Raw genomic sequence first — 27,310 nt, 5'->3', positions numbered from 1 at the left:
ACACACACACACACACACACACACACACACACACACAGAGAGACAGAGAGAGAGAGAGAGAGAGAGAGAGAGAGAGAGAGAGAATAAATGAATGCATGAATGAATAAAAATGAATTCTGAAATGGGTGAATGATCCAAAAATTCTGTCAGTTTATGAAAAGTAGCCTTACACTTTTATGCACTCATTAATTTTAGGCATTCAGCCAACCTTTCCAAATTCCAAGTTGTCCCCAAGATCTAAATGTATCAATGCTTCAGAATTAAGTGCAGATTATCTTTCAAAATCATGTTTTGATTTTTGTTTCCAAGAGTTCACAGATAGTGCCCAGAGAGTTTAACGGTATGCATTAGGATACTGACAAGCTTCTGCCCTTTTTATAGCTTTACCATGGTACCTCAGTTCATGAACTTACTTTGGTCCATGAGTTTGGAAAAGGTGGCCATGTTTGTGTGGGAAAGATGGCCATGGTCATGTTTGCCATTCAATCCAGAATTTGCAAACAAAACCAAAATTCTGCCAAATGCTCCTGTTTGAAAATGAAATTGTTTGCCAACAAAAGTATTTGTGAACTGAGTTGCCACTGTAATTTCTAAACATAAGAATAAAAAGGATAAAAACCACCTCATTACATAGTCTATTCCCTATACAGTTTAGAGCAGAGGATGTCATACTGGATTATCTGTTCTAAATGCCTATTTCCAGGAGCCACGTAACAAATTATGTATTTCAAGTCTAAAGTGTCCTTCAGTAAAACACTTGGCCAATAAGACAGAAGAAATATAAAGTACTAAAATCTGCAAGAGGACCAAGTACTGCAGATGTATGGAAATCATTTCATTTTGTAAAATTACATTATTAAAATAGCCAAGTGCAGTGGCATATGCCTGTAATCCCAGCATCTGGGAGGCTGAGGCAGGAGGATTGCCGTGAGTTCAAGGCCAGACTGAAGTGCAGTGAGAGCCTGTTTCTTAAATAAATAAACAGTTAATACACCTCACTGTACACCAACTACAGCTACTTAACTATAGCTATCAAGAAAATAATCTATTTTTCTACATTGAAATGTCTACATGGTTTTTCTTTCACTCATACCAAAATAAAAAAAGAAAAGAAAAAAGTATAGGTGAGAACATTTACAAAGGAAGCAATTTTTCCCTTTCTATTACACACACACAGACACACACACACACACCACGTGCAGAATGAATTCACAAAGCAGGTCTAACTGCTTAGTAGACTGGCTCTTGACTGGTGCCTAGGAGTTCCAGTTTGGGGAGGATCCCCTCCCCTCCATTCCTACAAGGATGGGCTCACTCTGCCTCAAATGTTTATAAAAACAACATGCATTATGCACTTTGATTTACCCATGCCTTTGAAGTCTAGAATCTTGATTCTGCTAAACAGCAGATGCCTATGTGAGCAGTCCCAATAAAATTGCCACCCCGTCAGTCTCTAAATGAGCTTCTTAGCAACACTTTATTCATTGCTGTGAGGCCTCACTGGGGAAAACCCCTGGACACCTAGGCCTAGTTCCCCCCACACTCTGTCTCATGCATACTTTGCCTTTACGGCGTATGCTTGGAATTCTTCACCGCAAGTAATCAAGGCTATGAGTGTGACAATAAACTGAGTCTTACAGTCATAGGTCTTGGAGACCTTCTACATAACACGTATAACAGGACAAATAACAGCTCATTCTCATACTGACTTTGAAGTAGGATATATACATTTATACAATTCAATATTCATAACCTTTGTTATAATTATTTTGTGGTTATAAACTTTGGGCTACAAACATTATATCACGGTATAATTTTTGAGTTTTTTATTTCAGTACTTAAAAAACTTTTAAATAATGAATTCTGCATGTTTATTTATAAAAGATTATTAAAATAATTCCTACATAAATTCAAGAAAAAAGGATTACGTGTATGGTCAGTGTTTTCTCCCAGAATTAAAGGCAGCGTTCTTGTGCTTGTGCAAGAAAGGCAGCATTTGGTGAACCCGCCCCCATCTGCACCAGTTCGCCAGCGCTTACCTGGGTACACTCCTGCTTCAATAACCCCCTCTTTGGTACTGTCAAAGCCACGAGCTGTAATTTGAGTTTCTGAGAGACCAAGTCCAGATGGCAATGAACGCTTCAAATCCTTAGTAACATTTGAATAAAAGAAAAAAGTTTTGTAAAGAAATCGCACAATGTGTAAGTACAGAACAACTGTGTCCCTTTATTCCTCTCTTACTGTCTTACTCTCTTCCGTGCAGCACTACCTTATGCTGGCACGGCTTTCTCAAATGACACATAAGCAGCAGCAAACACAGGCAGACTTGCTAGTAACAGGTACAGTGGATGTCAAGCACAATGCATGTCAATATTCTGGAGGTAGGCAGCAGGTACATATCAAAATTCTACTTAAAACTTTAAGATACCAGTGTGTTATATCAAAGATTATTTTAAGGAAGAAACAGAATTAAGACCACTAAAATCCCATATCTAATATTTAGACTTATAACCATAAGTCTAGCCAGTAAGTCAATATAAATACATCATTCACTTGCAATGTTAATTTCCCTTCAATTTCAAGATTAGGTAAAGTGGGTTTCTCTGACTTCAATCAGAGTGAATAAAGGAAATTTTCCTTGCTCACATATATATTGCTACTAGAGATAAACTGCTACTAGCTTAAGTACAGATTAGCTTATAATAGAACTTTAACTGTAATAAAAGTAACACTCAACCTCAAATCTTACAGCTTAAAAGGAACAAAAAGACAAGAAGCACAGTGTCTTCTACGAGGCACAAACCAAAGTTAAACATACTTCAAAATACTTTGTCCAGAACCTTGGAAATTAAATGTTGGAGCTTATAATGACTGGGCAAACAGGCTAGCAAAACAACCTAAAATGACCGAAAATCAAAGTGCATGCCTCAATTTGTTACCTGAAAGGGAGAAAAGTATATTAATAACAGACTAAAAAGTGGCACGTCTACCAGAACTTGAGCACCAAAGAAATTTAACTCAAGTGAAAATATTAAATCTAATTACATTCCTTTTCTATTTACCTTTATTGAATTTTCACAGGAATTTCAGTCATGAAAAATTATAATACAACTAATGATAAAGCTAGCTATAATTATATATATTTTTAACAACCCATCACATCTCTTAATACAATGGCAGAGCGCCTATAGCAGGTGCACAGCATAAGTAACAATTTATAGTGTAGCTAAGAATTCAGGAGTTAGGGATATAGCTCGGTGATTACAGGTAATTCCCTCTCTCCCCAAAAAAAGAATTCAGAAAAGGGAATGATCAATATGTATTAGACAGAAGGAAGTCTTACCAAGGTGGACGATACAGAATTTTGATGAGATGGGATGAGGGTGAGGAAGGATGCATTTTCAATCTAACAGAAAAACCTGTGGGGAGCAGCAGGAGGCTCCACGGCCATTATCCTGTTACCAAATACCAAGGGGGCCTTCAACCAGGTTCCTCTAGCTAGTACAAGCTGAGCTCTATGCTGAACAATGGGGGAAATGAACTAGGAGGATAAATGACTACAGTAGAAAATTTGACCTTGATTGAAAAAGAAAGTTGTATGCTTTTGAATAGCAGGCTTATTTGACTTGGTGAAAGGATGACTTTAAGAATATTAATTTAGGCCAGGTGTTGTAGCAAGTGCCTGTAATCCCAGTCCTAGAGAAGCTGAGGATCGCTGTAAATTTGAGGCTAGTCTAGACTACATAGTAAGTTCAAGGCTAGCCTGAACTACATAGCAAGACCCTGCCTCAAAAATAAAAGAAAATAGCAGCAGAGGTGGGGGGAGGGAGCAGGAGAGAGAGAACTAATTTAGGATACATGTCAAAAGTTTTAAAAAAGAGAAAACGAAGGCAAGAGCACACATTCTAGCTCACTTATTTTAACAATAGTCTAAGATCAGAAAGGTAGCCAAGAGAATGATGAGAAAAGATAAAACTCATAGTCCAGGCATGGTGGCATTGGGGAGGCTGAAAACAGGAGGATCACCACGAGTCTGATCTGCGTAGTGAGACCCTGTACAAATACACAAATTTTAAAAACAAAAAATGTTTTAAAAAGATAAAATTCAGGAATATATTAAAGTGGCTGGGGATGTAGCTCAGTGGCATAAGTGCCTGCTTGGCAAGCACAAGGTCCTGAGTTTGATCCCCTGTATCGAAGAAAAAAAAAAAAAAAAAAAAAAAAGGAGTAAGTTAAAATACAAATTCTTAATGAAAATTTAGGATATAATTACGAATTAAGTATAATAATAAAATGAAATAGCTAAGACAATATATCCAAGAGACAGAAAAGGCCCATCCAGAAGTTAATTTTCATGAACTTCAATCAATATATGGAAAGGTTATTTAAATTGCTGGTCAAGATTTTATTTGAAACAACAATGTCTATTCTGCTACTAAAATTAAAATTCTGTAGGACAAATACAGTGCCAATCTGCCAATTTATACGAAGTGGCAGAAATACAATAAAAATGACTAAGTTTATTATCCCTATCCTTCTGGGGAAAAGCATATGTTATAGGCGAAAATAGATACCCAGTCTGAGAATGGAAACAATCCACTTTCTGAAGATGGACAGAATTTCTGTAAGTAAGGTGACTCAGTACAGCCTGACGCTTTTCCCTGCTGTGAGATCAGTTTGGAGAAGCCCCGGGGATCTGCAGGAATCGGGTGTTCAGGGCTAGAGCCTGCTGAATCTCTGTCACTAAGTTCCTTAGCCTAACCACAAATATTTAGAGGGGGAGTACATGATTTCAAGGTGAATACATAGGAATTAAAATAATTCCCATCTGGGGATGTCTCTGAGCTTTAATATTGCTTAAAACTACTTAGCTATTTTACTAAAGTATTTTAATAACTTAAATATTTAAAGTCAATCTGGTTTAGTTAAATTGAAAATGATTTCTAAGCTTTCCTAAGAATAGAAAACTAACACCCATATAATGACCTCCCTCTGTCTTTTAAGCATTTCTAGTATGTGTAAGATCTGAAATCTACCTTTTCATATATAATTACATATATTAATTTTAAAAGTACCTTTGTTAAGTTTTGGGTATTTTTTTCAACCTCTTCAACCTTAAATCTCCAACTTTTATCTTGATTTCCCTTTTTTAGCTAGACATGTTTCTGTCCAGTTACTAAGTGACTTATTGCAAGTAGGATAAATGAAGGGGACTGTATCTGGGAATGGCTCCTTAATTCTATCATTCCCAGTATTGGGATTTTGTCATACTAGTGTCTTCACAGGTAGTAAGGGGTATAGCACGCAATTTGTTACTAACAGTAGTTGAAAGTTAAATTTTTATCTACTTCAGTTTGTTTAAATTGAGTAGGTCCAAGAGGATCTACAACTCCTTCAACTGCACTGCAATCTACTTTCTGGACTGAGAGACTCAAGGAAGAGTACCAGAGGGCAGAACAGATGGTTCCGCTCTTGGGTATCAGTGGGGGACTGGCTCTGACCCTGAATACAGCCACCAGTAATCCCTGCCAAGGCAGGGTGATGCCATGTTCCAGTGTCCGCCCTGCTCAGACCCGCTATGCCCGAGTCTCAGTCCTGGCTCAGTCACTTCAGGGCTGCATGAGCCCAGGAAGGTCTCTAGATGCTGAGTGTCTTTACTGTACACAGGGATGGCTAAAGGACAAGATTCCTCTCCTAACAACTAGAGGAGTATAGTGGACAACACCATGTACTCCAAATATTAATATCCTTCCCCTTTACTAATGTATAGACAACTTTTTTGGAGATCCAAAGATATTACAACAATAAAAAGATTTTGTTTTTAAAACTGGGTATTAAATTTTCGTATCATTTGAAATGGGTAATTTTATCTTCTGAGTGACAAATACAGCAAACTGCACACCAAAGTCATTAGTGCACCTCCTCGCTACCCCAGAAGCACTCCCATGCTTAGCACCACACTCGGAGCCACATGCATTACATTCAGACACGTCTACATCAAAAACAACCACATAACTAACTTCTGATAGCCACCAACACTAAGTAGAGCAACACCCAGAGGCCCCGAGTTTGAGAGATCTGAGATTTAAAATGGAGACATTAGCTGGGTGCTCACTGTGTAGCTGGAGTCCTCGTACCCACACAGGAGAATGAGGAGACCAAGAGCTCACGGCCAACCTGGAAATAGAGCAAGACCCTACCTCAAAGCAAATAAAAGTAACACAATAGAGCAAAATGTACAGCTTGGTATGCAAGATGATGATTTAGCAGAAACTGTCAGTATGGACAAAGAGAGAAAAATGTAGGAGATACACTTTCAAGGGAATGTAATGAGTTTGATACCAAAAGAACTAAATGGAAAAAAGAATAATAGGGAGGAAAAGGTCAGTTGGGAGATCATAAATTTTATTAAAAATCAATTCAGAGTAAAATGGACATTTCATAAATAAAAAGAAATTGAAAGACAGACTGGTGTTTTAGTCATTTATATGCTGTTGAAAATCTTTTTTTTTTTTTTTTAAATCTTAAAAGACCAGAAACTAGTGCATTCCTAGAGGCCTCTCTACATTCACTACCTCAGGCTGCTAAAAATTCAAGATCCAAAGCTTACCTATTATATATCAAATGCAACACAAAAATCTTTCTTTCAAAGAGATAAACAAGTCTCTTACAGGAAAAGAAAAACACTGTCTTAAACAAGTTTCATGAAACCTTGTATTTTCCATTAAAATCAGCACTTCCCCCTGTGGTGTGGATGTGAGGTATTATCCAATTTTCATGATCTGTCTATGAATAGGTACTCCTGATTTTCTACAATGACAAAGTAGTGATAAAATAAGAGATATTTCTGTCTGTGAAATTCTTTCCTAACCTACCTCTCCACATATAGCATACAGTTAAAATTTTACAACTCAGAACATTCCACCACTTGAAGTCTTGCAATTTGCAAAGTTCAACCTCGCAGATACAGTCACCACCGATCAGTGTTGAGAGGCGTTTTCTGGAGAGGCTCACTAATTTTGTTCACATGGTTACTCAATTTGGATGGGCTCTGAGTTACTCACTAATGAGATCTTAGTTAAGGTCAGCAAAGACCTCACCAATCCAGTTCTGACCTCAGCTAGCATATCAACATCATTTGATATAAGTAAGCGCTTGTCCCTCCTTTCAACCTTTGGTGTGAGGAGCGCAGTTCCTATGTCACCTTGTGTCCCATGCTCCCCTTTACTGATTCCTCTTGGTTCCCCATCTCCTGACTCTACAATGCCCTGAGGAAACCTTTTCTCCTGCATTTCTTTTCTCCTGTATTTCTGTGATCTCTTCCAGTATTCTAGATTTAAAACTTATCTCTCCCTTCACAACTCTGACATTTATATTTCTCACCTGCTCTTCTCTTATGGCCAGGACGTCTAACTACACACGTGTCATGTGCACACAGATTAAGCAGGAACCTTAAATTCTGTGAACTACTGGACACTGACAGATTCTGCAGGAAACTCTAAGAAGGAAAAGCTAAGTACCAATAGTTTCATCCCTTGCTGCTCACGGCAATTAACTATTCAAGCCACAAGCCAGAGTCATTTTTAACTTTTTTTCTCTCATTCCTATATCCACCGCATCAGTAGATCCCATCAAATCTGCCCTCAAAACACACCCAGGAGCAAATCAGTCCTCCCCATTTCCACGGCTACAAACTGGTCTACACAGGCACCCTCTTTCACTTGGCTCACCCCAAGTTCTTCCCAGCTCGTCTTGGCTTCTCTCCAGGACAACCTCCCCAACTCGACAGAGCACCCAAGTTACCCCCTTCAACCTCCTCCCCACAGATGACTCAGAGTACAGCTCAAACTATCAACACCACACAATTTGCCTTCAACTCCCATGGCCCCAGCATGGCTGCCTCTGCTTCAGCCAGGCTGCTTGTTGAAAAACATGAAGGCTACCTCTGCTAGGGCCTCTGCACTTGCCATTTCTTCTACCAGAAACACTCACCTCATAGAACTGAGCAGGGCTCCCTCCCTTACCAAGAAGCTTCCTTGTGACAACAAAGGTGGCGGCAGCAGCAGCCCTGTAACTGCCACACTGAACTCCCCATGCCCCTTCCCTCGTGTTACCGTTCCCACAGCAGTTATCAGGGATGCATGTATAGTATATACATTTGTATAGTTTTGTTCTCTAATTACATTAACCTCATGGGAGCATGGTTGTGACAGATTTTATTTACTTCTACATATCAGAATCCATAGATGCTCATTAAATATTTATTGAATGAATGAATGAATGAATGAACCTGCTGAATGAACTACTGGACTTAGAAGTCAGCATACAGACTACAAAGCTGCATCGCAACTGGTTTATTTTCAAATTAAAATTAAGTGTTTGCTCATTCTTACTCTGTTAGACTTTCTAGGCAAAAAAGATAAGGTACAAACCCTGCCATCTCATTGCAGAGACAAAACATATGTTAATAGGGGCTGGGGAGATAGCTAGCAGCACAAGTGCCTGCTTGGCAAGCACAAGGTCCCAAGTTTGATCCCTGGTACCAGAAAAAAAAAAGTTCACACAGAAGGTGAATTTGGTGCCACAGTAAGACAACATGTATCAGAGAAATTCAGAACGGCCTAATTCTGCTGGACTTGGTGGCCCATGCCTATAATCTCGGCAGTTGGGAGGTTGAGGCAAGAGGATTGCTGCGAGTATGAGATCAGCCTGGACTACACAGTGAAGGCCTGTCTCAAAAACAAACAAACAAACAACAACAACAACAAAACAAACTAAGCCTTAGTGTATGAGAACCAAACAGAAAGGAGAAAGCACTCTTGCACCACAGAACATAAAGTTGTACTGAAGAACAGCTAAGGAGAACACAACTCCAGAACGTCACAGCTCTAGCTGCCATAGACATAGCAGTGCAGCAAAGAAGAGTCCCTGGCCAGAGACTCACAGTCCAGAGGACAGGGGCAGGCAAGCAGGACCGATGTAAACAAATGGCGGGTCATAATACTCACTGAGAGTAGGAACAACAGAACTGAGCTTCTCCTGTTTGTATTTAAAGGCAGGATAAGAGGAACACAGAGTGGTGGGTCACCAGTGCTGCTGCAGATGAAGTATGTGGGGACAGCGCTCAGAGCAGGTGAGGCGTGGGCTGGGCGCTGGGGGACCAGTGTGTTTTAATGAAACTGAGGTAAATAAAATGAATGCGTACTGGAACTACATGAAGCAAGAACTACATGTGTAGGATCTCATTCAATCTTGGCAACATCATTTAACATGCTCCCACCTCACTGATGAGTAAACCAGAACAAATGCATGTTCCTTGGTTGCTAGCAATATGCTTAGGTAAGCTTTAAGAAACACTACTGACTCTATAGTAAATAAAAATAGCTATAAGCAATTTCTTAGATTTAGAACTCATTTTAATAGTATGTTTGCTAAAAAATTTCTTTAAAGAAACACCTTTTAGGGATGGCCAAATAGCTCAGCAGATTAAAGCACCTGAAAGCAGGCGAAGGGACTGGGGGTTTGATCCCCAGGCCTGCCATGCTGACCTCATCCCCGGTACGTACGCAAAAGCAATTGAGACTGGGCATGGTGGCACGCACCTATAATCCCAGCTCCTGGGAGGCTGTAAACAGGCAGATCACTACGAGTCCAATCCAGTAGTGAGACCTTGAACACCCTATAGACCCTTTCCTAAAATACAAAAACTAAAGAAAAATAAAAATAAATTTAAAAAAGAAACACCTTTTAAAACTTATTTCAGAAAGTACTTAATGGTAGTAACTTGTCAACCTTTAATTTTCTTTTGGAAATAAAACTCATGAACAGCCTTCATTCCATTTCACTTCCTAATGTCCCCTAAAAACTCTTGCCATTGTACAACCTTTCAACTGTTGTTTTGAAGAGCACTTAGAATAAAACAAATATTCTTACACTCATTTTTCTTTTTCCTAACACCTGAAAAGAGCATGAATCAACTGAATCATTTTTCTGTTATAGAATATTGCTGTAAATGCTTCAAAGAAGAGACGCTACAGTAGCAGTACTGAGGAAGAGGGACACTAGTCGGATAAACAACAGATCGGACAGAGAGAGATCTCCGAGTACAGGAACACCTTCCACTCTGTCACACGTAGATTCCAGACTGACACTAGTGCTGAGGATGTTCTACCTTACACAAAACTTTGCCCACAGCTGCCAGGCTTCCTCTATTCGGCAAGCAAAAGTCTTCCAGAAACAAACCTCCCATCATTCACGCAAAATAGCTGCAAATCTCAACAGCACTAAAGGCTTCCTGTCCCTGACTGCTACCACAGAGAAGCATGACTGGTAGTGTGCAAGTGGCCCACTGCCTCTCTGAAGAGGATGCCACCTGCTAGGGGCATGGACGCTATGGGAGGAGCTCAGGGTTCTGCAATCGCCCAGCTCTTTGGTACCATTACTCACTGCCCACGTAAGACAATGCAGCTAAGCTGTGCTTGGCTTAGCTATTTAATTATACACTACCGCATTTATTCCCACAGCCTCAAGGGTGTATTTCAGAGACAATTAGTCCACTTATAACACACAACACAAAATCTCTAATTTACATTCACATGTTATTGACACTCAGCTCAAACTTCAAGACGTTGAAGTCTAAATAATTGGATAAGAACAAACCAAAGTTAACCTTCTACTGGAGCTAAGATAATGCTGGTATATCTAACACCCTTTAAAAATAAATTTTCAAATGATTAGGCTAAAATAATATATAATGCTTTTGGAAAAAGCTCCCACTGTTTCATGCACACTTTTAAAGAAACAAACTGAAAATTTTGTGTTCTATGACTTTTGGTAACTTAAAATCCACTCTGTTGTTGTATGCGGCTGCTGACTACAAGAATATCTTTTCTTGTTTATGGAGACAGGCTCCATGTTGTCTAAGCTGAGCCTGAACCCGCAGGCTCCTGCCTCAGCCTATGTACAAGCAGTATCTGCGAAGCACAGCTGTTGTCCAGAGGCCTCCACAGCCCTTTCCACTGTAAATACCCGACAAGATCATTAGCCCCCTCATGGCCTCTGCCTCTCCACAGCTACCGAGTCACTGCTGGTTATCTGCCAACACTCTACTGCAGGAGGCCATCTAGGTAGGCACTGGCTTGGCTCTCCACTCGTCAGTGCTTTCATCAGTTATCAGGCTTTAGATCTGATAAAAGTTCATTTGTACTGTTTTTTGTTTTTTTTTAACCAGGGATCACATTCTAAATTTGTGCTTGCCAGGCAGGTGCTTAAGCCACTGAGCTATCTCCCCGGCCCCCAAAATTTCGTTTGTAACAACAGTACCAAGACTATACCCTAGCTACAAGCAAATATTAAAATGAATGTAAAGCCTGGTCAATGTGTACTGGGTTACAGTTAGGAGTAAGTTCTAACGTGCTATTGCACATGTAAGTGACTACAAAGCTCATGATAACTTACTGGGTATCTCCAACATGCTAGAAGAACTGATGAACAGGGACAGACATGTGTATCCCGACTGAACATCACATGATGCCTATACACACTGAGAATTTTCATGTGTCAATACAAAAAGTCAATCTAGATTTAAATATGCTGAACAATCCTTGAAAAACATTTCCCATACCTTTAAAAGGACTGAGGTAGACATCTGGTAAAAACCCAGCTTTCTCATTAAAATTATTTAAAGGGGCTGGAGAGATGGCTCAGTAGTATAAGCACTTCCCTGGAAAGTGTAAGGGCCTGAGTTCAATCCCTGGTTCCGCAAAAAAATAAAATAAAATAAAATAATTTTTTTTTTTAAAAAAAGAGCAAAACAAAACAAAAAACCAACCAGCCTTCTTAAAAAGCCACTATCAAATCAATTTTCTTCCTGAGTGAGCCACTAAATGTTTTAGGTACACATTATATTGAATTTCTATATTATATGTAGACAAAATTGTCATCACATGCTACCCGGATTCTAGGGCAGAATCACTGAAATAGAAGACATGTCAAATTTTTAGTCCTTACCCTGGAATCTCTTCTTTCTTTGCGGTACTAGGAAATTTTGCACTGTGGAACCACACACCCACCCACACTAGTCTGGTGTGCTTTCCAATTGCTCAGGCTGATCCAGAACTTCTGATCTTGGAGCCTCCGCCTCTTGAGCAGCCAGGACAACAGATGTGCACCACTGTGCTAGGGACATTCATGTTTTATAAATCAGTCACTGTGTGCCATGAACTGTGCTGTGCACGGGGTGCCAATCGCAGTACAAACAGAAGAGACAATGAATGAATGATGCACTGTAAACGAAGTAACTAATGCAGGCATTAAATCTGAAATCAGCTGGGCAAAATGGGCCACACCTGATTCCAGCACTCGCCAGGTGGAGGCAAGAGGATCCCAAGTTTGAACCCAGTCTGGGAAAGAACCTGCCTCAAAATAAAAGACTAGCTGGGCATGGTCAGGCAAATCTGTAACCCAAGCCTGGGGAGGCTGAGAAGGAGAACCACAGCGAGGTCAAGGCCCGATTGGGCTACACAGCAAGACCCCACCCCACTCCCGAGAAAAGGGGGAGGCTGAGCAAGCAGCTCACTGTGAAGGACAAACCCAACCCAACCCCTAATATTACAATCTCTCTTTTTTTTTTCCCCCACAGAAGTGTAGAAACCTTTCTTCTAGCCCTCGCCGCTCTAGCATGAGTGATGCTAATTCACTCCCCAAACATTTATTAAAAGCCTCTAGCTACCGCATGCCAAGCACCTTTGGCAGGCCTGGCTATAAGGTGATGACTGAGAGAAGTCCTGCCCCAGGGCAGCTGCGTGGGCTCCTGGCGCAGCTCTGGAACTCTCCAGCAGCAGGCTCTAGGCTCTCCTGCCGCACTAGGATCCTACCTGCGGCCTTCCTCGAGCCTGCAGCTGAGGGCTCTGGAGCCTGATGAGGGCCTGCAGGGAACGCTACACGCCCCAAATTTCAACACAAAATTTGGTAGTTTTGTGTGTGGGTATATCTTTCTAGACAAATGATTTGCAGATGGAAAACCCCTAAATCATGGATTTTTGCTTTGGGCTTTCCACAGGAAATGTTCCATTTCAGCTGTATCTAATGAAGTAAGTTCTCTGAATCTGACAACTATAGTTTAAAGCACAAGAAATTTCAACCACATGGAGCTAGTATTTGCTTCTGTTGCAAATTTCTGGTTTAATACTTTAACAAGCACCATAACCACATTCATTATATGTAATATGCAGCTTACAAATCAAACAGTAATTTGAATTCTTCGGAGATTAAACCTTTTAAATCTTTAAAATACAAAAAATTATTTTTTATGTAGACACAAAAATGTCTTTACTCTAAAAAAACCAAATCTTAATATTATTATAAAAAGAAAAAAAACCCTTAATATCAAAATAATCATCTCCTCTCCTTATCGAGCAGCTGCTAATACCTTTAAAAGAAAAAAGTCGGGCGTAATAGCACACAGCTAGAATCCCAGAACCAGGCAGGCTGAGGCAGGAGAACTGCTAGGAGGTAGAGACCAGCCTGGGCTACACTGTGGGTTTTAAGGGCTCCTGGTTTACATAGTGAGATCTTGTCTCAAAAACAAAACACTTAACAAATCTATCTAGAAACATTAATAAATGAGGCAATGCCATCTCTATACAAACATAATTGTTGCGTATGCATTTAAGCAGGGCCTCGCTTGGGTCAGACTAAGAAAGGAAGTCAAATGAAAACTCAAGTCTCTGCAATGGGCAGCAAGTAAAAATACACTCTCGTTGCCTGTGTCACAGTGACACCAGCTGGCCGGCCAAGTTATGGCAACTGCATTTAAGCTATCAGCTGGATTTTATTAAGATTTAACACATTTTGAATTGTGTTAGATAGTTTGCATTAAATAAAAAACACAAGATTTTATTTTATTTTTTTATTTTTATTTTTTTGTGGAACCAGGGATTGAACTCAGGCCCTTGTGCTTGCCAGACAAGTGCTTATTCTACTGAGCCATCTCCCTGGCCCCGCTAAAAACACAAGATTTTAAACCACAAATATAAAAGACATAAATTATGATCCAGTTTTACATATAAGATTACTGCACTAAATAGTCTATAAAAGGCTACAGCATAATATTAAGTGATACATTTAACATGTATTTTCTCTGAAATTTTATCTCTATTGAAACAAAAATGGACTTGAGGTTAAACAATTTATCGCTTATTGCTCAGGAAAATAAAAAGAGAAAATGAACCAACATATATCTAATGGCTCTTGAGTGTAGTGTATGCAAAACATTAATACTGTTTGTTTTCTCTTGGGAAGTAAGGAACCATATAGCTAAGTTTGATTTTTTTTCAGCACCGGGAATTGAACTCAGGCCCTTGCGCTTGCCAAGGAAGCGCTTATTCTACTGAGCCATCTCCCCGGCCGCTAAGTTTGATTTCAATGGGATTTATTAAACACTCTCATGATCGCATGTTTTTAAAGAGAGCAGCACAAATGCATTTAACAACTACACGTGTCTTTTTGGAGATGTGGAGAACGCGCTGCCTGCTGTTCTCGGCCTCCCAAGCGCCCAGCCCACAGGACAACTCATTTCTTCCTTCTGTACCACCCAATACCAACCAAACAGCACAGCAGGGGAATTTCCAAAAGGAGAACTTGGCATGAACCAATGAGCAACTTTTCAAAGTAGCCAGATACTGGTTTTGAGCAGGTAGGCAAAAGCTTTTCAAAACTAGTTAAAGGCAAAGGCATAGAGAGTCAACTGAATTCTCATGCTTGGGCTTCGGCTACAAAGCAACCTCGACAAAGAACAAAGCTAGGGAAATTAGTTACCAAGCAGCAGGCTGGAACTGACATTTGCCCCAGTCTTTGTCAGTATAGTAATATAATGTGTAGTACTGTTCTGAGGCGAGGAAAAAAGACCAAGAAACAAGCAGAGTCCCCAAACAGATCCCCACACACCCATAAACAACCACTCGATCAACAGCAAAACCTTAGTGAAGAAGTGCCAATCCTTTCCTCCTCCCTGAGCGTGGAGGCACAACTGAAATTTCAAGTATATAATACACTACTGTAGTTGTTATTATTATTTTTTGAGACAGTTTTAGTTCACTAAGTCAATAAACTGCCCAGGCTGGCGTTAAACTTACAGTCCTCCTGCCTCAGCCTCCAGGCTGCTGGGACGATAGGCGCGCACCACCAGGGCATGCTCCATTTCATTCTCTTACACGACAGACAGAAGCGGTCTTTTCAGCAACCCTGGCGGGCCATGCGTGTGAGGGAAACCCACCACGATCCCTCCTTCGCCCTGTATATATACTCACTCAGCACTAACCACAGGACCAAGTATGGGAAGCAAAACAAAGCTTCAGAGCAGTGTCTACACGCTGTGGAGCTAAGATTTCCTAAGTGAGACAAAAAAGTCACCACAGAAGAAAGCACTGGTAAACTGGACTTCATTAAATTAATAATTTTTGTTCACTAAAGATTACAAATAGTACAAAACACAGACTAGAAGAATATTTGCTCTATGTCCAAACACATGACTCATACTCAAAATATACAAAGAACTTCCACAAGTGAATTAGAAAAAGGCACACGCCCCGTAGGAAGTGGCCAAATGACCTAAAAGCTACCTCAGAAAACATAATATCCTAATAGCCAATAAAAATATGAATATGTGCTCACCATCCCTAGTCACAGGGAAAATCATATTAAACCATAATGGAAACAGGAGTGGGAGCGCACATGTGTAACCCCAGCACTCAAGAGGCTGAGGCAGAAAGACACTGAGTTAGGGGCTTCCTGGTCTACACGGTTACACAGGAGATCCTGTCTCAAAAAAACAACAGACAAAAATACCCACAACAGGATAACGGATACTATTACACCATCAGCAAGATGGCCCAAATTAAAATGTAAAATTGTCAACTAGTTCTTCAAAGACTGGTGAAACAGTCATGACCTGGAGGTTTCACTCTTGGGTAAAGTACAGAAGTAGATTAATGGTGGTCACCATGGCCGGGAGGGGAACGGGGAGCTGCGGCGCTTGGGAACAGCCTCCACCTTCATCTGGGCAAAGGCACCTCTGGGCCGTGCGCTTCACATCTGTGCCTTCACTGTGTAACAACTCTTCTCAGTAACAAAGAGCAGCGAGAAAAAGAACAGACGGAACGTGGCAGTAACTCCCAATACTACATGCAACCTGTTTTTTTCCTTTTTTTTGGTGCTGAAAACAGAACTTGTGCCATCCCTAAGCTATGCCTTCAGCCCTGCAACATCTTGTACATGTTGCACCTTTCTTGGTGGCGGTCCTTAGTTTTCACCAGACTGTCTTTCAGTAAGCTGGCTCCCTGATGGCAGGTATTTTTGTCCACTGCTATAGCCCCAGTGCCTTGGCTGATACATAACATATACGCAATAGAAAACAAAACTGTAAAACGAACTACAACCTTGGATAATGAATATACATATAGAAATTGACAGAGTCACTGGTAAAGGCTAATGACGGTAACCTGAGTTTCCTTATTACGTAGGTGTGCCTTAAACTAAAACCTGAAATAGAAATGTCCTCTGTGTGCTCAGAATTTAAATATCTCCTAAGAATCACTATTTTTGGCCACAGGTATCCAAAACCCATGTTAAAGCAGTTTCAAGTAAAAAAAAAAACTAAAAAAAACCCAACCCACTATGGCTTAGATGTGGTTGCTCCCTGGAAACGTGGAAAATCTGGCTGCTAAGGTAGCAGCGTTGGGCAGAGAGGCCTGTAAGAGGGCACAGTGTCTCTTGGGATTACAAGGCATCCCACTGCCCTAACCCATCTCTCTTCCACATGCACCTGTCACTTACGTGAGCATTCCCACCCTGTGATACCATCCATTAAGTTTTGGTGGACCAGGTAGCTGCCCGACCTTGAACTTCCCTGTCTTCAAAAAAGTGCATAAGCCTCTGTTCTTTAAACATTATCCAAATCTTGGGCATTCTGTTATAGCAACAGGAAACAGACTAAGACATAAACTTCAAGCTTGAAGACATATCAGTTTTCAAGAGACTTTTTTTTTTGGTGGAACCGGGGATTGAACTCTGTCCCGTGTGCTTGCCAGGGAAGCACTTATTCCACTGAGCCATCTCCCTGGCCCCTCAAGAGACTCTTGAGATTAAAAAATAAAAATAAAAATAAATAAAATTCAATGGATTTCTCCAATACCAATTAAACAGATTATTCTAAAACAGTGGTTCCCAACCAAGTCAGTGCCCCCCTACCCTGGGCTACACTAAGCAACATCGAAAGACACTTTTCCTTTCCACACCTAGAGGGTGTTTCTACACCCAGCAGAAGAGGCTATGTGCTAAGCAGCCTACAATGCACAGCCTGACCCCGACAACAAAGAACTACCTAGCTCAAGAGTTGATAGTGTGAGACAGAGAAATCGTGAATTAAGACATCACCTCTGTTAAACTAAAGGACTTTATTCTTAAACATATGAAGCAAGGAGTCTTATAAAATAATTTAAGAACCTTTCAATCATTGCTTTTTCAATAATATGAAAACTATATACTCAAGTTATAAAGTTACACTAAATGTCATTAAACAGGACACTTTATGTAAATATCTCCAGAAATAAAAACTATAATTATCATTTCTAAGACTCTATCAGGCATATTACTTATTTAATATTAATATCCTCAAGAAAATAAATAAAGAGTCTCAGATCAAATAAACACTAGCTGAAGGTTACACTGCTAGAAATGGCATAGCAGAAATCTGAACCCAAATTATCTCCACACCCATAGCGTTCTCATGAAAATGCACTGAACTGAAATTTCAGCTCAGAGGGAGATAACAAAAAGCATTTGCTGGGGTGCAGGTGTGACTTGGTGGTACAGTCACACACAGGGCCCTGGTTCAATCCCCAGCCTTAAAAAAAAAAAAAAAAAGCACCCAAGTTTCTTTTCCTTCTGAGTCAAGTGTGACACTTTAAAAAACCAACAGCAAAACCAGAAGTAGCTACTGAGGAATTGCATACTAATGACCCGCAGGAAAGACCTCAGACACTGCCAATTTTAAAAATAATGATTGCAGATCATCCTTTAACATCTTCTTCTCGTGACAAGTGAAATTAAGTGGTTTGATAAAGTTATATGCTCAAATAATCAGATATACTCACATTCTGGTCTATTAATGAGATAAGCAAAAAGAGCACATGGCCCTAACTCAATCTTGACAAGTAACTTTCATGACCTACTCTGTCATCCCATCTATTGGCGATAGATTTCTTTTTTTCTTTTTGGTGGTACTGGGGATTGAACTCAGCACCTTGTGCTTGCCAGGCAAGCGCTTATTCTACTGAGCTATCTCCCTGGCCCGAGCAATAGATTTCTATAGAAACCACTTTAAGAAAGCTGGAGGTGGCAGCACACACCTGTAATCTCAGCACTCGGGAGGCTGAGGCAGAAGGATGGCTTCGAGTTTGAGGCCAGCCTGGGCTACACAGTGAAACTCTGTCTCAAAAAATTAAGAGAAATCACTTTAAGAAAAGATTCCCATATTAAATTTTGTCTATTGCTTTCCTGTCCACATTTAAGGGCTTTTTGGGATTCTTTGTTTTAGCAGAAAGAAAAATGTTCTTACCTTATGAAAGCCATGTTCATGAGCATCATCAACTTCTCCATTACTAGTCACTGGAATTTCTGCTGCTGAATTTTTGGGAGACTCTTGAGCCATGGTAGACTCCTTAAAAAAAAGGGGGGGGGGAGGAAACGAGACACTAATTAATACCAAATCATATAAGGCACACAGTCAAGAGCACACTCTTCACCAGTTTCTATTTACTAGCCACCAGTTTAGAACTGCAACCTGCCTAAGACTTCCATAACAATCATGTTAGTGATGTAATAAAAAATGCACCCTCATGTTTTCACTGCACTCAATCCCCATTTATTTATCAAAAACCAACTCCTTGTTATAAGTACCAAGAGGCACTATCCTTGCCTCTTTGTTATAAAAGATCACTACTTTCAGTTGAATGAAATACGCTATAGAAAGTCAGGCTTGGCTGCTAACCCATCTACTGCAGCTCTATTTTTCCTGTTGTGTTTAACATGTTTTTAAATGAATTTTTGTCTAAAAGAAGAGTTTACCCAGTATAAAGTGTAAGCCTCTTACAATTTTATAGGAGAATTAAGTTTTATACTCTGGCTTTAGACCTCTAAAATAATACTTAAAAACGCATTTGTTAATTTTAACCATAGAAATCACAAATTTCTTTCAGAGATTAAGTAATAGCAGAACACCAATCCTGATCGCTAAAAAACTGCTCCATCATGATTCATTCATTTATTTATTTATTTATTTATTTATTTATTTATTTATTTATTTGATACAGGGTCTTGCTATGCCACTCAGACTTGTAGTGATCCTCCTGTCTCAGCCTCCCCAGTGCTGGGACCACAGGCACATGCCGCCATGTTTTGGAGCTGGCATGGTGTGCCTGGGGCTCCAGGGCTGGCACACCACGCAGTACTGGGTTGTCAGGCAGGCGCTTAAACTGGTCGGGCTATCTCCCCTGCCCATGATTCTTTTAAAAGTCTGAGTAAACATTGCTAAGTTGATAAACTAAGCAATTTATTCCACTTCTCACAGAAAGCCACTACCCTTTTTTCTTTCCCTCTTGTCTTTACTCACTAAAGATGCTAAAAGTGCTGTATATACACGTATGTATACACCTAACTTTCAACAGTGGTGCCAACTAGAATAAAGGCCTTGTCTTGAAATACTCCTTAGGGACAGAATCACTGCAAAATACAAACAAACAAACATGTAATTTTTTTTTTTTTTTTTTTGGTACCAGGGATCTAACTCAGATCTTGCACTTGCCAGGCAAGAGCTTATGCCACTGAGCTATCACCCGGCCCAACATGTTGTAACATAAACCCAATCCATAGAATAAGCGCTTGCCTGGTAAGTCCAAGAGCCTGAGTTCAATCCCTGGTTCTGCAAACAAACAAACAAACAAAATACCAATCCAGAAACATTATTTGCTAAAACAAAGTAGACAATATCACTGGAGAAAAATAACAGAATCTAGAGTTCCATATCTCAATGTCTACAACCGTACCAAAATTACTAGAAATACAAAGGACAAAAAGATAAAACAAAAAAGGAATATGTTAAGGGAAAATGAAAATCTAGTCTGAGAAAAACCAGATGTTGAAACTGACTTTTAAAGAACCTATTACTATCTTCAGCTAAACAAAATGAAGCATGTTTAGTGAATCAAAATCTCAGTGGAGAAAAGGAAAGCTGACAGCAAGGATGTAGCTCCAGGAATGAAGCCTGCCTAACGTCTGTGAGGCCCTGGACGCCATCCTCAGCACTGGGGATGGCAGCGGGGTGACAACAAGGAACTGGAGAAGCTAAACCAAAGCAAAATAAACTAGCCACTGCTTAGGCAGATGCAGGGGCCTGCAGCTTGACCCCCAGGCCTGAGCCTGCCCCTGGGGTGTGCTGAGTCAGTGATTGAGACTGGGCGTAGTAGTGTGCGCCCTAGCACTTGGGAGGATGAACACAGGAGGATCACTAGGAGACCGATCTACGCAGTGAGACACTGTACACCCTGTCCTAAGATAAAAAAATAAATAAAAATAAATTATCCAAGGCAAAGAAGAGTGAAGCAGAATGAAGAAAAAGATTTAGAGACCTATTAGATGAGATAAATGGTCCAACACACACACATATGAAATATCACAAAGATAGGAAGAAAATTATACAGAAAAAAAAATACTTGAAGATGGTCAAAAATTCCCCAAATTTGTTAAGATGAAACTTTGCAGAGGCTGGGGCGATAGCTCAGCAGTCCAAGAGCCTGCCTGGCAAGCACAAGGACCTGGGTTCAATCCCCTGTACCACATGCCCACTGGCCCGGCCCCCGAACATGCCGAGCTGGACATCAAGATTGGGCGTGATGTCTCATTCCTGTAATCACAGTACTGGGAACGCTGAGAGAGGAGGATCAATACGAGTCTGAGCTACGTAGCAAGACGCTGTACCAAATACATACATACATACATACATACATACATACATATATACTTTGCAGCTAGAAGATGCTCAAAACACACAATGGAAAATAAACACTAAGAAGTCTGGGCAAAGGAGTGTCACAGTCAAACTTGGACTGTATGCTGCTTAACAGAGGTACCGCTGAGAAACAATGAGTCAGGCAGTTTTGTTCTTCCAACATCATCGAGTACATGTACAGAAACAGAGACAGGTGGGCATGTGGCTAACTCAGTGATACAACCTGATGAGACACGATCTCTAACAGAACATCACTATGTGATGTTGACTGTATTTAAAACCCAAATTAGCCAAGCATGGTGGCCATGCCTGTAATTCCAGCACTGGAGAGGCTGAGGCAACAGGGTCACTGTAAGTTTGTGGCCAGCCTGGGCTATAGTGCGAGTTCAAGGACAGCATAAACTACATAGCAAGACCCTGCTTCTAAATTAATCAATTAATCAATCAATCAATCCAAAAATAAAGTTGTGGCATATCCAGACAATGGAATATTCCTCAACCATAAAAAGGATGACACACTGATATATGCTACTACTCTTAAGTAACCTCAAAAAATTGTGCTGAGTCCAAAAAGCCAAACACAAAAGAATACATCTGTTTATGATCACATTTACAGAGCATTCCAGAATAGGCAAAGCTGATGTGTCGTGACACATGAGTGGTCACCTAGGAGGAGGGTAGCGAGGAGAAGACTGACTGCCCAAGGACACAAGGAACCTTGGGGTAATGGCAATGTACTGCATCTGGACTGTCCTCGTGGCTTTCCCAACTTACACATTTGTCAAAACTCCTTGAGTTACACATTTTAAACAGATGCGTTTTTATCAAACGCAAATTCTGTTTCAATGAACTGTTGATTATTTTGAAAAAAACAAAAGATAAATTTCCATTTTATCATGGAAATTTCTAAGCCCAAATAATTTATTTTTCCTGCAAGCCCAAAATACATTCACAGACCAATTCCACTATGCTTGGAACTCAGGCTGAGCAATATTTAGACTGAAAAAAAAAAAAAAATTATTTTGAGAAGGGTCTCAAATTTGCTATGTTACCCTGGCAAGGCTCAACCTTGTAATCCTCCTGCCTCAGCATACCAGAGTGCTGGGATTACAAGCATGTGCTACCACGCCTGGTCAGACCTGGCCTCCTGACGTCACTGTGCGCAGAGGTGGAGTCTTAGCAGCACCTGTGCTCTCTCTCTCTCATCACGCCTCTTCACCTAACACATCTCACTGCCATCGTTAAGTCTCTGTCTCAGGGTGTGATTTCCACTACACCAAGAAAATAAAGGTAACTTTATACAGGTTGCTTTAGTGACTATTCTAGGCATGCATTTGTTCCTTAGCACCTGGAATTTGCTCCTTATCATCTGGGAAAATTCTTAATTGGGTTTTAGAGCAGGACAAAGTGCTCCCTTGTCTCAGTGGGACTGATTTTAATGATACTGCTTTTCTTGACTCTGTCTTCTTGGTACCTCTGCTGGCCACACAGCCTTTGAAGCTGACTTTTTCTCAATTTTGTATTAGTGTGCATAGTATATGATTCTTAAATTCAACTTAGAGGGTAGATCCACATACTGAACCTATTGTAATTTTTTATTCCCCTGCCTCTTCCCTCCTTTCCCCCTCTTTTCATTTCTGGATCCTCTTTCAATCTGCAAAAGTTCTAGCTGCTTCCTATGGTCAACCTTTTTTAAAAAAATACTTTGGGTTTCTCATTTAAGAGGAACTGACTTTAACCTCTCGGTCCCCTGATATGTACCTTAATTCTATACCCTGAGCACAGGTCCACTTTTAAATTCCCTAGTACGTTTGCTAACTCCACACAACTGCAGGTTGGCAGCTCTCTCAAAGGGACCCGACTTGCTGGCTGACTGAAATACAGCAGCAAAACGCCTGTCATTTTCCAAAATACATCCCAACTACAAAGACTGCATTAAGGCAACATGCTCTCACTGTAAAAGTGACTGCACTGGTCTAAGTGTCACTTAGAAACATCCCCTATTTGGTACAGGGCCTGAAAATCCAAAGTACTTACTGCCTCCCAGAGGACACCAAAAAATGGCAAATAAGAGTGTGTAATGCAATCATGAAAAAATCCTGATTACTCATCTTAGATACTGCAAAGGAGCATCAGAGTCATAACTGATCTGCCAAGCATTACAGCTATCTCCTTTTTGACTCCCTACTGCAGCCCTCTATCGATGCTGGGAAAAGCCTCCACATTTTGAGCCTTGGGGGAGAAGCAGAACCTGCCTCATACTATATAAAGGGTGAAAGAAAATACCAGGTTACCTAACAAGTACCTGAAGCCAGAATACTTGGGTCCATTTATGACTCTTCTGTTCCCTTAGTGAAAATCTTAAGCAAGTTCCTAAAGCTCTCTTTCCTCAGTGTACCATGACAGGATTTACACCCCATCACCCTAAGTGCTAAGCAGAGCACCTGCATGTCACCCAGCTTTGCCAGTCAGAGGCATTTGCCCCATACTTGCTGGCTGACTGTAATACAGCAGCAAAAACGCCTGTCATTTTCCAAAATACATCCCAACTACAAAGACTGCATTAAGGCAACATGCTCTCACTGCACAAGTGACTGCACTGGTCTAAGTGCCACTTAGAAACATCCCATTTGGTATCAGCAACTAAAGTTCTCCTGGACATGCCAGCAGACAATGGGCTGAAGCCTCTACAAACTGAGTCAAAATAAACCTTCCTTCCCTCAATCTGTGGGTGTAGGGCATTTTGTCTCAGCAATGAGAAAGTAACTAAGACAGAGATGTGGAGGAGTTGATCTGATGCAATGATAGACAGCTAAGGCAAAGAGAAATTACTATACCGTCAGAGCAGGACTGGGCCCTCAAGAAGTCAGCACAGAAAGACAGACATCAGAACTACGGCTGCAGCTAAATCTGGAGAGCCAGGCCTCAGGGTGGAGAAGCAACAGCAAGGCCTGAATGGCACCCAAGAGGTAAAAGCGCAATCCGAAATCACACTGGAATTAGCACCACCTGGTCTAGTGGGCCCAGTTGTCAGCCACACGTGGGCGACCAGAAGCACGCGTGGACCCACGCCCCTCCCTAAGGCTTCCTTTGATCATCCACATGCCCTTGCTGTGTGATTCCTTTCCCTACTGGGTCAATATTAGCCAACCAGCTATACTGATAATACTAAAGGTTGACTGCAGTTTGGCCATATCATAGAAACATTGTGATTTTGCTGTATAAAGTGCCCCTGGCAAAGAGCCCCCATGACAACCCCTTTCAGGACCCTTCCTCTCAGGAGCTTCCTCTTACTAAACTTTTCCTCCTCAGAACCTCCCTTGTTCCTTGGGATGCATTCTTTCGTTTGCAGGGGACAAGAACTCAGCACATTTGATATCCAGCATTTCACAAGCTGTATTTTTCCCATGTTAAAGCTACCTGGCCATATTGTTCAGAAGCCTTTGGAATTGGCTTGCAGGAAGAGTTTGGAAAGGTTTGGCGATGCAGCTGGAGAAATAGCTCTAGTGTACTGTTAGCCAGGCTTGATGGAAGACCATGATTGGCATTCAGAAGACCAGAATGCTGGTAAAAATGCAGCTGGTAAAGGCCAGGCAAGGGAAGTTGCAGGTGGCACAGGCAGTTGGGCTCTCGGCCACATGTGTTATACTCTACTAGAAAATTCATCTACATTTGCTCCTGCCCTGAGACAATGTGGGAGGCTGAGATTAAGGGCATGTGACTAAACAAGGCAGTCTAATGTTGAAGTGATGGTATGGTTACTGTTAAGGGCTTTTAGCCATTTGAAAATTAAGCACAAAAGGTACAGCTAAGTGCTTTAAAAAGTTTTGAGTTTCAAAGACAAGGAAGCTCCTGTACTTTGACATAAAGGTTTCTCCCTTATATTAAAGGTATTCAACTTTCTTTTCATTTTTACAGGGGCTTGCAGCTAAGAATTTGCCTTAAATCTCAGAGGCTCTGGATTTGGACTTTTCAGCATTATTGAAACTGTCTGAACTTAGGCAACTTTCAGTGACAGACTAAATGTACTTTGCATAGAGGTGCTTGTGAGTCTTCCGACGGCCTGGGGCCAGAACATGATGACTTATGTCCCACTGTCTCCCTGAAGCCTCCCATGTGCACAGATGTGACTTCTGGAGGGTGAGCAGATCATGCGAGCATGATACTTACCAGTGGATTTGGTCACTGATGACTTGAGAGCTACGTGACTTAGGAGGTGAAGCCTGGTTGGAGGTGGCTGTGGCCTGGCAGGGTCTATCTCCCTTTGCTTCCTGCCACCGTGCCACACGCTGTTTCTCCTCCACCAGGCCCCTCTACCTTGCTGCCCTGCCTTGGAGCCAGCTGACTATGGACTGAAACTGCTACAAAGAAATAAAATAAACCTTTCTTCCTTAAAAAATATAAATAAAAGGACATCAGAAACTGGGGTTAAGAAGCAAGAAGGACATCAAGGAACTCATCAGAAATGACTACATCAAGATAAAACGCCTAGGTTAATTAATGCCACAGAACTACTGGACTGTCCAGTCACCAGGGCTAGAGGTGTTGTGCATGATGCTACGCAACAGCAGCAACGGTCCCTTATTCTGCTTTCCCAAACCAGTTGGCACCTCTGTATTCTCTTAGTAAATTGCTTTTCTGAGTAGATGAGCTGGTGCTGCTTTCATTAGCCTGCAACACAGTAGTCTGACATCAGGCTTGTTCAAAAACCAGATAAATTTAGGATGGTCTTCCAATATCTTCAGAAGTAATTCTGATTATCAGATGCTACAGTCTAGCACCTTTTCAGAGTGTCAAAATACTATGAACCTTGCTTGACAACTCCATGGTTCCCTACTCTAAACAGTAATCACTAAGGAAGCTGACCCTGATGGAACACTTACTAGGGGTTGTGCTAAGAACATTACATAAATTATTTAACTCTCACAACTGCCCTGTAGCATAAACATGCTTCTCCCAGTTTTATAGATGAGTAGACTCAGGCCTAAATAAGGATTTTTTTAAAAAAATTAAATAATGCATCCTATTGCAAATAAAGCTAACAGTAAGAACTAACCATCAGTACTTATCATGTGTCATGCACTATTCTATTTGTTTTCCATATATTAACTGATCTAATTCTACTTATTTTGTATATATGATCTCATGTAAACTCAAACATTGTCTGACTTATTACCACTATCAGTAATCTTAGGAAATTTGCTTGATGACAAACAGTTATCAAGTGACACACTGGGATTCGAACCTGGCCATCTGACTTGAATTAACCTGTATAACACCCTGCTGGTCCAGGTGTCTGAAATATATCCACCGATTCTGCTAACCAGTAAAGGTTTCTATTGCTGTCATAGCAAGTTATAACAAACTTAGCAGCTTAAACAACACAGTGTGTATACATATTGTGTACATGTATCTATGTACACACACATATATTCACATAGAACTTGTCTTGTGGAACTACATAGGACAGGAGTATCAGTCACTGCTTACTAGAGAAGCAGATTTAGTGTAAGACATACAAATATATAAGAACTTACATGACTATCTTACAGTAGCCACCCAAAGTCAGGTGTGGAAAAGGGCAAGTGCGCTGTCTCACCCTGGGATCCACAGGGCCCAGCTGAGAGCCTGGAGCTCAGCAGTGTCCCGTGCAGTCATACCAGGAGGCAAAAGGTCAGAGCCAGAAGGCTGATGGGTCTGTGCTGGAGGCTGAAAGGTCTGCTGTGGAAGCCAGGAAATGACATCCAAGGTGAAGGTGAAGACTGGAGCTCCTCTAAGAAACAGAAGTGAGCCTCTTATTTCTGTCCTACCCAGAACAATGAGCCAATTTGGTTGGGTTTTTCTTACTCAAGTTGACACAATCAGTTAACTATCACAATCCACCCCATCAACTTGACAACCAGATGCTTTTCCTCAAACCATAGTCTTCTGATAGAAAGACAACTTCCTAAATATGCCTAACAGGTTACAACTATCCTGCATACACACAAAAACACATGAATTCCCTCACAGAACAGAAGCCAAGTGTTCTCTGTGTGATGCTTACTCCTAACATTTTATAAGGTGAACATCCTGTTTTTTCTTTTTTTTCCATAATTTTATTGATAAACAAATAGCAATGAGACAGTTTCAAATCAAATCGCTAGGACAGTTTCAATAACTAACACATTGCATATATTCTTCTTAGTGGTTAATTGCTGTACAAGATGTGGACTTGAGATCCTATTTACAAACACCATTAGAACA

General features: G+C 40.8%; 1 protein-coding gene across 1 annotated transcript in view; it reads right to left on the bottom strand.

Moving 5' to 3' along the window:
* Window positions 1-27,310, bottom strand: part of Arfip1 (ADP ribosylation factor interacting protein 1) — a 122,958-nt gene that overhangs the window by 58,969 nt on the left and 36,679 nt on the right. Inside the window, exons 3-4 of the mRNA XM_012516336.2 lie at window positions 18,617-18,718; window positions 2,040-2,148 (exon numbers count right to left, since the gene is read on the bottom strand). Coding sequence (XP_012371790.2) covers window positions 2,040-2,148; window positions 18,617-18,718 — 211 coding nt within the window. The remainder of the gene's footprint in view (window positions 1-2,039; window positions 2,149-18,616; window positions 18,719-27,310) is intronic.

The sequence above is a fragment of the Octodon degus genome, unplaced genomic scaffold (assembly GCF_000260255.1).
Source record: "Octodon degus isolate 3935 unplaced genomic scaffold, OctDeg1.0 scaffold00101, whole genome shotgun sequence".
Classification (NCBI taxonomy): Eukaryota; Metazoa; Chordata; class Mammalia; order Rodentia; family Octodontidae; genus Octodon; species Octodon degus.
Note: the sequence above shows the minus strand (reverse complement) of the source record. Positions and strands in the feature narration are given on the sequence as shown.